The 11,306-nt window shown below is 50.1% G+C and overlaps 1 protein-coding gene across 1 annotated transcript; it reads left to right on the top strand.

Moving 5' to 3' along the window:
* Positions 1 to 29: 29 nt before the first annotated feature.
* VC83_01425 (uncharacterized protein) lies at positions 30 to 2,686 on the top strand. The gene is made up of 2 exons (XM_024465104.1): positions 30 to 2,130; positions 2,203 to 2,686. Exons 1-2 carry the CDS (start codon positions 472 to 474, stop codon positions 2,350 to 2,352), a joined length of 1,809 nt encoding a protein of 602 aa, XP_024327299.1. The 5' UTR covers positions 30 to 471; the 3' UTR covers positions 2,353 to 2,686.
* The last annotated feature ends 8,620 nt before the right edge of the window (positions 2,687 to 11,306 follow it).

Raw genomic sequence — 11,306 nt, 5'->3', positions numbered from 1 at the left:
GAGTCCTCAACATTGTCAGCCTTGCGCTGGCAAACCTCCCTCTCTCATTATACGACATCTATTGCTGCTTGCGGCCTTGCTACATTGGGGATTCGATCTATCGACTATATCGTCTGTCATTTATCGCCAGCGCGCGTTTGGAAGCGCCCGCGGAGAATCATTCCGGAAGCAAGGGTTAGCGCGGACCTTTTGACATCTGCTCTTCCACCCAAGCACCTTGGCCACGGGGGATGGTTTTGAAGTTGCATGCTTCGCACCCTCCGACCTTCCGTGACTGAAAGTCTTCCTCCTCACCATCCACGAACAGCAGCAGACAGGCAAAAGGCGCTCCTACATGGCACAACCCCCAGCCTAGACGTCATCAGCTTCCCTCCCCCCACGACCCTCTACCACGAAAAGTGGGGTAGCCAAACCCAACGACGAAGCCCTCGCGCATTGGGCGACAACATACTATAACGACGACGGGGCGCCATGGCCGATTTCACGTTTGCGAAGGGCTTCTTCGCGCTGCTGCGGAACCTGCTCGTTGCGGCGCTCGTGTATACGTCATTATACACCATAGTCGAGATTGTGCAGACGGGCCGTGCTGCGTCGGCCGAGTATGTGATTAAGCATCGCCTGAAGACTGGGGAGCCGAAGGAGGAGTCGAAGGGGGTGATATTTTCGCCGGGGCAGCCGCCGGTGACGCTGAAGCTGGGGAAGATCAATCCGCATGCGAATTGGTTTAATAGACCTGTGAGCAATATCGAGTACAAGGACGATTATTTGGAGGCCAGACCGGATGTTGATACCGTGGCGGATATTGCGAAGTTGGTGGAGACGTGTAGGGGGTCGTATGAGAAGCTGGATAAGATGTTTGATAGGAAGGACTGCTTTCACTATCTTGTTACGGGAGAGAAGGATTACTTTTATCTCCCTGAGGAACCGGAGAGGGCGAGCGCAAAATCTCCAAGGAACGCACCATACCTCAATGCGGACGGAAAAGGAAACACACTGGCGAAATACCCTAAAGCAAAAGAAGCTTCGAAAAAGTCCCTGGGAAGCTGCCACGGCCCCATCATACCGCATCACGCGTACTGGTCGGGGCCGGCAACATGGCGCTTCGAGCTCTTCGTCAAGTCCTACCTGTACACCCAGAACCTACCCTGTTCGCGTTTGTGGGTCTGGATCGATTCCGACAAGGACCCGTACGCGATTGCGCAGATGATGACTCGTGACCCTATCTTCGAGCGCCTTCTGTCGTTGATCAAGCGAGGCGATTTGGTCCTGAAGGAGTGGAAATTCCCATCGAGGATACCACTCCCGAAGGTGGACTACGCGGATGGCGGGATCTACTACACCAATCCGGGCATGCCAAATGCCGCGGGCGAGGTGGCCCTTGCGGATGGGCTGGTGCGGGACGCCGAGGGTCAAGAATGGCTCGTCCTTACCGAGAACCAGAAGACTTCGCTTCCCGTGGCCGTATCGGATGCAGTCCGATTCGTTGTGCTTCATCTCTACGGCGGTGCATACTTCGACGTCGACATCACCCTCCTCCGCGACATGAGACCCCTACTTATCAACCCCAACGACGCCTTCGCCGAGCGCTGGGGCCAATACCCCCACCCCGAAGACTACAACACTGCCGTCCTATCCCTAGGCGCGAATACAAGCCTAAGCTCGTACTTCCTCCGCGGAGGCGTGCGAATGGGGATGAACTTCCACCCCCAGGTAATCGGACTCATGGCCGTGAAAGACAAGAAGAACTCCGAGCTCAAGATGCTCGAGACCTCCTTCTTCGACCCCATATGGTGGAACTACGAAGGCGACAAACCTTGTCCCGTGCCGTGTCTACGCGATTACAGTGCCGTATTTAAGGGAGAGCCGAACGCGTTTCCGCACGATGACGAGTGGGAGGGCTATGAGGGGCCGAAGGCAGAGGAGATTCTGAAGTATGGAGCTGAGGGACAGAGTGTGGGGGGTAGAGTGCTGAAGGGCGTGAAGAAGGAGGGGCTGGGGACGGTGAAGGAGTTTGATAGGAAGAAGCTTGCCGAGACGGAGTATAGGATTTGGGAGGACAATTATCCGCCGACGAATCGGACGCTGGAACACTTCTTCCGGGGGGCGTTTGCGTATCATGTTCATAACCAGGTAAGCATAATAACTTGTCGGGGGATGAAAGGGCTTTAGGACTGAAGACGACTGAAGACTAACGAGCAATAGTGGTTGACTCCGCCCCAGCCGTCATCATGGTTCGACGTGTTGAGGCGTGCACACAACGACTTCTTCGCGGGGAAGAGGACGAATGCTTATGGTGAAAAATGGACTGGCCCTGAGCTGGTGGATTATGAAATTATCTGGAACTTTACTTGAGAGTATTTGGGCGACACTTTTGTTTGGGGTGTCTTGGATAGGGTACAGGGAGGCTTGTTGTTGGATAATCCGTACGTGATGTACGTGCCAACTAGGGATATATTTGGCGTTTGTAAATGAATGAGAGTTTTTTATGTGGTTGGAAGATTAATTCGGAGGAAGATTAGATAGCTTGAGGGATATAAACAAGTTGATATGTGGTACTTGTTTGGTGATATTGCAAGTGCCATGTTCTGAGTACTCGTGCTGATTAAAAGTCTGGAGGGAGGGGGACCGTGGACAACAGGTGGTGTCTACAGATGGTTGGAATAAAGACATACAGTCACCCAGAGCTACAATAGACAAGCTAGTTACTCATTCGATCGGGATCACTGAAGACTTTTTCCAAAAGTTCAAGAATTTCTTCTGCTGTCTGCAATTTGTTTGTAGAGTTTGGTCGAAGCCTTGGATTGACATGTCGAACTGCCAGTCCTCCCAGTCGACTCTGAATGTAGCTCATTTGTAAAAGTCTGTGTTGGAAATGATACATGTTGGCTTCGAGCTTGAGGCGAATTTTCACAACCCAGTCTTCAAATGCTGGCTCTATCCCATCTGTGGGGATTGGAGGGTTTGGAATCCGAGCTGACAGTCGACTGTGAGAGTGGTGTCCTGGTTCATTCTTCAGAGCTTGTTGGGTTTGCTTTTCAAGATATTTCTGAATTGTTTGTTGCTCTGTGATTTGTTGCTCGTTGCTCTGGATCAGTTTTTGTAATTGGAGAATGGCATCATCCTTTTAAGCCAGTATCGAATTCGAGTCTTCTGGAGTGAATTGACTGTCCAGATTGATAACTGGATTGATGTTGTTGGTGAGGAGGAGCGACTTAATAAGGAGTGAAGTGAGGCAGCAAATACTGTTCTCGCTTTGTCACAGCGGGCGCAGGATATCCGGGACTCACTCTCTGTAGCCCTTGCGGCAAAGAGGAAATACCAGAGGAATCCTCCAAAAAGTCGTGATAAGTCTATTGGCCAAAGAGCACGGGAGCTCTCAGGCTTTGACGTAGACGATGACGAAGAGCTACAAAGTGATAACTGTGAGGACATCAGCTCTATCAACTAGCCTCCTTTTGAAACCTCAACACCAGTTTATCAAAGCACTTCTTTCGCTCGTGGCCAGTCAGTCAGTCAAGGAAGAAGCCGCAAGAAGCGCCTGCGAATATCTTCCCCTTCCTATAATTAAATGATCCTAGACGAGCGTTTGAATATACAGGGTGAAGACCGGACGTCGACTAGTATTGAGTCATTAGTTGAGCTTTTAAAAGCCTGATATACTCAAGGTAATATAGACCGGCAGGATAGACAGCAGAAAAGTGAGAACGGAGGACTTAATACGAGTAGTTGTAACGCTGACTTCTAAACGATAGAAGACACAGAGGTTCTCTTGCGTAAAGGTTTACTTATCAGAGGAGGCAGGGGATCAGACACAAAGGCTTCAAGTAACACGTTACTAGTATATAACAAATACTGTATTGAGTTGAGCACGAAGCTCCTATCTAAGGAAATACTATCTACTTATATAGTGGCGTCGTGCCTAGTGGACTCTTGGGAACTCACTTGAGTCCTCGGAGTCCTGGACTCTTAGGACTCTTCTCATCATCCTGCGAGTCCATCACGTGCCTAGTGGACTCCTGGGAACTCACTCGAGTCCTCGGAGTCCTGGACTCTTAGGACTCTTCTCATCATCCTGCGAGTCCGTCACGTGATACTTTCGGAACTACTAATCCCCGCTGCCCCTCCAGGTACCAGGGCCGGTCTCATGCGACCTCCCTCCTTCCTGTCCTGTAGTTGGCCAGCCTTCTTGTTCCGTCGTAACACTCGCTCCCTTCCCCTGGGCATTCGTCTCGAATCCTATAAGTACGTCCATGTCCCCGGGACTCTGCTGCTCCTCAGCGAGTCCTTCAACATGCAACATGCCTACTGACACTGCCCGCAAACTCCAGGAACGTAACGATTTTGTCCGTCGAATAAAGAACCACGGATACGAACTACCCGAAATGGATTCTTGCTCGAACTGCGTGAGGCGAAACATTACTTGCGTGTCGTCTCCAAATGATTCACGGCGGTGCGCCGAGTGCGTTCGTCGCAACTTGAAAGAAAAGTGTGACTGTATGGGTCCTGAGCATCCCGACTGGGTGAAGCTCGAACGGGAGGAGGATCGCCTGGATCGCGAAGAGGAAGAAACCCTTTCGAAGTTACTTCGTCTGCGGAAGCAGAAACGCCTCATCCGAACCCGTGGTAAAGATATGCTCCGGCGAGGTTTGAAAACCCTCGACGAGCTTGATGCGGCAGAGGAGGCCGAACGTGTGGCTGCTGAGAAGCGTGACGCTGTTGAGGCCGAGGAACAGGCAGTTAGCGCTGCCTCCTCGTCTGTGACCGGGACCCTCGCTTCCTCCGATCCACTGGCCTACTCCCCTGCATCTTGGGATCAATGGCTGGCGGATGGCGGCGTCGATATTCCTCCAGCAGTTCTTTGCTGATGTTCCTTGTTGGTTCCCACGAATTATCCGTAGGTTCGTAATTTTCCCATTTTATCAAAAACTCTTCTCGACGTCCTACTAACCTTCTGTCTAGGATCGCTTCGACCTCATATTCGATTATCTCATTCTCGGGTTGGAGTTCGGTGTCGGTCGCAATTGGGGTATTTCCTCTTGCTGGTTCCAGTAGTGAGACATGAAATACCGGGTGTAGTCTAGACTTCCTGGGTAGCTGCAGTCTGTAATTAACTGAGCTGACTTTGTTCAATATTTTGAATGGTCCCAATTTCTTGAAGTCCAACTTTGTGCTTGGTCGTTTCGTTTTGATATGTTTCCGGAGTAGGTATACTTTATCCCCCTCCTTGAAGGCAGGTTCCATACTGCGCTTCTTGTTTGCGTATGCGGCGGATCGTTCATTTAAGAATTGGATGTCCGTCGCAAGTTGTTCGTGGAACGATTTCAGTTGTTCCACCACGATCAGGGCTTGTTCAGCTCGTGATTCATCCGGTCTTGGTTGCCTATATGCTTCTGGCTGGTAGCCATAATTGGCAAAGAACGGTGAGACTTTCGTTGCTTCTGTCATCGCGCTGTTATATGCAAACTGTGCGATGGGTAAGATCTGAACCCAGTTATCCTGTTGATGATTGACATAGCTTCGCAGGTACTGTTCAAGGGTCTGATTTAATCTTTCTGTTTGGCCGTCTGTCTGGGGATGAAAAGCTGTTGATAGCTTATGATTTGTTCCCAGTAGCGCCATCAATGATTTCCAGAATTTCGAAGTAAAGAGCTTGTCTCTATCTGAGATGATTTCTTCTGGCATCCCATGATCGGCTAATATGACTCGAATGAAGGTATATGCGAGCGCCTCGGCGTCGCTAGCTTCTAGATATGGTATAAACTTCCCATATTTCGTGAGTCTTTCCGTGATGACGAGGATAGAGTCGTATTCTATTCCTGTTAACGGGTCCTTGGAGGGTGGAAGCTTGACGATGAAGTCCAAAGCTATTGATTTCCACGCTCCTTTTGGTACTGGTGTCGACTTGAGTTGTCCGTATGGCAGATGCCTATTGGATTTTGACTTGCTGCAAATGTCGCACTCTCTTACCACTGTCTCTACCTGCTTCCTCATACCTGGGAAGTAGTAGTGTCAAGTGATTCGTTCGAAGGTTCGTGTTACTCCCTGATGACCGTGTGCTGGTAACGAGTGTTGTTCTTGCACCAGCGGGCGTCTCATTTGACTTGGGACATACACTAAGCCTTTGTATCGAATCAATCCTTGTTCGTCGATGGTGAAGTCACCTTCGACTTTGGACAAGACTCGCTTGGCGCATTCGTCTGTTGCGTAAGCTTTCTTGAGTCTTTCCTCGAGTTCTGTATCTTCGATGACTGAGATCGTCGCTAGTAACTCGTTGTACTGTATTCCTGCATCTGTTTTCTTCAGAATTGCTCTAGGTCTTTCTTCCTTTGGGCCGGCGTAGTCGGTCCGTCTGCTGAGAGCGTCTGCTCTTGCATTCTCGGAGCCCTTGCGATAGGTTATCGTGAAGTTGTAGGCTGCGAGGGTTTCTGCCCAGCGGACTTGTCTGCGGTTTAAAACCTTGGTCGTGGTGAAGTATATGAGGTTCTTGTGATCCGTCCATACCTGCACAGGGTAGGTGGATCCCTCAAGATATACTCGCCACTGCTCAAAGGCAACGACAATAGCCAGTAGCTCCTTGTCGTGGATGTCGTAATTGAGTTCCGCGGGTGACAGTTTCCTAGAGTAGTACGCGATTGGTTTGAACTTACCGTTCTCGTCTGGTTGATTCAGACATGCTCCAATTGCGAAGTCAGAAGAGTCCGTTTCGAGGATGATCTTCTTTGCAGGGTCAAATGTAGCAAGGATAGGTGCTTCCGTGAACTTCGTCTTAAGTTCCTGGAAAGCAGCCTCTGCCTTGTCCGTCCATTTGAATTCGAGATCCTTTCTGGTAAGCTCCGTGAGTGGTTGAGCTACCTTGGAATATCCCGAGATGAATCTTCGGTAGAAGTTGGCGAAGCCTAGGAAGGCTTGCACTTCCTTGACCGTGGTCGGTGTTGGCCATTCCAACACTGCCGTTACTTTTGCTTGGTCCATCTTGATGCCGTGCGTTCCAATAATGTAACCCAAGAATTCGACTTGGTTTTTATGGAACTCGCACTTCTCTGGTTTGAGGAGTAAGCTGTACTCCTTTAGTTTTTTCAGGACGAGTTTGACATGCTTGACATGCTCCTCCTTGGTTGCTGAATACACCAGGACATCGTCTAAGTAGACAATGGTAAAGATGTCTAAGTATTCGTGCAAAGCATCATTCATCAGTCATTGCATAGATGCGGGTGCGTTTGTTAGCCCAAAGGGCATGACTTGATACTCGAATAGGCCATAGCGGGTGCGGAATGCTGTTTTCCACTCTTCCCCAGCCTTGATTCGGATCAGGTTGTATGCTCCTCGCAGATCTAGCTTACTGAAGATCTTTGCTCCTTGAAATCTATCGTGTAGTTCGTTGATTAACGGCAGGGCATACCTGTCCTTGATTGTGATGTTGTTCAACGCTCGATAGTCCACACATAACCGTAGGGAGCCGTCTTTCTTTGGTACGAAAAGCACCGGACTTCCTGCTGGTGATGTGGATGGTCTGATGAATCCTTTCGCTAGGTTATCATCGATGTACTCCTTAAGTACCTTCAGCTCCTTTTCCGATAGCTGATATATTGGTCCGAACGGTGGACTCTTGTCTTTCTCCAAAGGTATCTCGTGATCCCATGGTTGGTGCTTAGGAAGCGCCTCGTTCTTAGGGCCTTCCTGGAATAATCGCTCGTATTCCTTGTACTCCACCGGTATACTCGTCGGTGAGGATGCCTGGGCTAGGTCATCGAGCTCGGAGGTTGCACATAACTCCTTCCGGCCCTGGGAGGGTTTCTCCCGTTGTCGCGTGTCCGTCCGTTGTTCACACGCGCACTGGCTCATCACAACTTTCTCGTTCCACCAGTCGATCTGGGGGTTGTGTTTCTTGAGCCATGGCATACCAAGGATGCACGCATGGTTGTCCATGTGCACGATGTCAAACTGAATCGTTTCCTTGTGCCCGTGTAGCATGACCATTTCCAATGGGACCGTTTCGTGGGTCACCATTCCTTCATTAGTCGAGATGGGCTCTCCATCTACGACCATTAACGGGTATGGTTCGGTTTTCAATTGCGTCTTGAAACCTTGCGTGTCTGCTACTTTCTTTGTCATAAAGTTGCCCGTCGCTCCTGAGTCAATCATTGCTCGGAGGTGTCGCTGTTGTATCTTAGCGACCACATATAGTTGCATGCTGCCCGTCGTGGCGCATAGCTGGTCTGTACTAGGCCTCTTCATGTCGCTCGCCGGTGGCCTACCGTCGAGGACTCCTAGTTTTTTGACTCATCCGAGGAAGGATAGTATTCATCCGCTTCCAATGGTGGTCCTTGGGGAGATCGTTTCCCTCGCTCTTCTGCTTCGTCTAGCAGATGTGGGTATTTCTTGTATACCTGTTCGCTTTTGATAGGCAAGTCTCCTTCAGACTGGCTTCGCCTGAGGGCGTGAACTTGCTCTGCGTCTCTGAAGTGTATCCTGGGCGAGGATCGGGGAAACAACTGATTCTGGTGTTTCTTTTTCCAGTGGAGCTTGCAATCATCTTCGCTGCAATACTCCCAGTAGACATACGCGTGCCAGGGATGATCAGTCTCTGTTGCGTCTGTCATTGATAGTTCCCGCTGTCCTCTCACCCATGCACTATCTTCCCTCGGAGGCGTGGAGAACGTGTCTAGTTGCTCCATGGCTCTCCTTTCGATGCGTGGAGTGGGTCTCGCATTTTCCCGTCGGAGCATATCTCTGGCTTTCTCGTCGTACTTCTTCAGGGCTCTCCTGCGGTCCTGGTAGTAAATTTTGACGCTTTTCATATACTTCAGTTTAGCCATATGCTCGACATCCTTCTCCAGTTCTTCCGCTTCTTGGGCTTCCAACTTAGCTACGTCTTGGGACGTGCCAAGCAGCCTGCGGGTATTCGTTAGTTGGTCGTAGTATCTCCAGAGGTCATCCTTGCAGTCGTCCACCTTGCATTTTAACGGAAGTTCCTGTAACAGGTTCCCGTAGAGGTCTTTAAGCATGGGGATTTTCCTCTGGCCATTGGGCTTGTCTCGTTCGGCCCTAATCTTCGCGTGGGCGTGTTTTGCCATGCGTCTTACTACGTTCTTGCACCGTGGACTCATTGGTTCCGTAGGTGCGAGTTCATCGAAGGTCTCCTGTTCCGAGACGGTGAACGATTCCGCCTCCGACCCTTCATCTGAGCTCTCGTCTTCTGGGGTGCTTTCGCCGTTTATTCCCCAGTCTTGTTTGCTCACAAACGTTGCGTTCAACTGTCCTGTCCGGTGGCATTGAGTTGTTTGCCGACTTTGCGTCCGCCGTTCCCTTTCTTTGGCTGTCTGCAGTCTCGGGCCATGTGGCCTGGCTTGTCGCAGTTAAAACAGAGTCGTTCCTTGAATTGTCTGTCTTTCTTAGGGTCACGGGGTCGTCCAGGTTTGAACGTGGCATCGAGTTCCATTGGGTCCGACCAACGGTTGTCTCGCGGGTGTTGATCCCGTCGTCTGCCCTCGTTTCCCCGGTAGGGGTAACTTTTCTTGGGCTTGTCATAGGTCCGACGTTCCTTCTGGAATTCGTATAGTCGATTGTCGATTCGGACCGTATGTTCGATTAGCGCTACCATGTCCGTTGGTTGTTGTTCCAAACGGGCAAGTTCCATACGTATATGGCTCTTCAGCCCACGTCGGTAGTGGCTGATGAGTGCGCTGGCGTCCCATCCTGTCTGATTGCCGTATCTCTGGAATTCTGTGGAGTATGTGAGGGCGCTGCCAGTCTGCTTAAGTGCAAACAGATGGTCTTCTGCGGTCTTAATCTCATCGATGTCTCCGAACATGCGTCGGATTTCCTTACAGAATCCATTCCAGCTGCCAAACATAGTCTGCGTAGTTGTCATGCTTCCATTGGTACTTTCATATTTGAAATAGTCCTTGAGGAATGGTTCGATCCATCGCAGGGCTTCCCCCCTAAGGTAGGACGCAGTCCACAGGGCATAGCTCTCCTGGGTGGGAAACTTCTCATCATTGAAGTGCTGGTACAGTTCGACCTGTAGCAAAAACACCTCAAGTTCCTTTCGGTTGCCGGAGTAAGTGTCGGGCAACTTGACGCGTAGAGTTTCCTTGAGTTCGTTGACGGTGGGTGCATCGGGCATCTCTTCATTCTCAGGCTTAGACCTCTGAGACGAAGTTGGCGTGGTGGGGGTTTTCCCCTTCGAACTGACGACAGACATGTTGCTTTGTGTGTAAGCCGGTACCTCGTAGAAGTGGTGCTCAAAGTGTAACGCTGACTTCTAAACGATAGAAGACACAGAGGTTCTCTTGCGTAAAGGTTTACTTATCAGAGGAGGCAGGGGATCAGACACAAAGGCTTCAAGTAACACGTTACTAGTATATAACAAATACTGTATTGAGTTGAGCACGAAGCTCCTATCTAAGGAAATACTATCTACTTATATAGTGGCGTCGTGCCTAGTGGACTCTTGGGAACTCACTTGAGTCCTCGGAGTCCTGGACTCTTAGGACTCTTCTCATCATCCTGCGAGTCCATCACGTGCCTAGTGGACTCCTGGGAACTCACTCGAGTCCTCGGAGTCCTGGACTCTTAGGACTCTTCTCATCATCCTGCGAGTCCGTCACGTGATACTTTCGGAACTACTAATCCCCGCTGCCCCTCCAGGTACCAGGGCCGGTCTCATGCGACCTCCCTCCTTCCTGTCCTGTAGTTGGCCAGCCTTCTTGTTCCGTCGTAACAGTAGTATTGAGTTGCAATTTCAGCAAGTTGATTACCAGATCTGGGAGCTTCAGGAAGGCCAGGAAGAAATCAAAAAAGGCCAGTCAACGATGATATCGTTACTTGAGCAAGCGCTTCATGGGCCTATCCGGTGAAGCATCAATACTAATTGTAGCTAGCTATTATAACAAAGATACTCCTCTACTGTTGGTGGTGCTACTAGAAACCTTGTCCCGATCAAATTACCACGAATAATAGGTATTGCAGCTTTAAAGTGAGCAGCTACAGGCTGCGATTGTGACTGTAACCCCTTGTCAAATGCTGTATACGTCCATAACTGTTGTGTTAACCCAAAGGTGTTCTCTACTGCAATTCTTACAGATGATAGAGCCTTTTTAAACTGCTTCTGCTTTTGCGGAAGATATCGATGACCACGAGGGCAAGTATATGGGGCTAGAATACCCTCTGTACAATGGTAGGCAGGGTCCCCATAAAGATATAAATCCTTTCTTCCTCCTATAGTACACCGGATCTGCTGTACGCAGCCATAATCCTGCCATATTCGCCAGTCATTTGCAGGTCCGTTATATGGTCCAATTAAG

This window comes from Pseudogymnoascus destructans (assembly GCF_001641265.1).
Source record: "Pseudogymnoascus destructans isolate 20631-21 unplaced genomic scaffold scaffold_3, whole genome shotgun sequence".
NCBI lineage: Eukaryota > Fungi > Ascomycota > Leotiomycetes > Thelebolales > Thelebolaceae > Pseudogymnoascus > Pseudogymnoascus destructans.
Note: the sequence above shows the minus strand (reverse complement) of the source record. Positions and strands in the feature narration are given on the sequence as shown.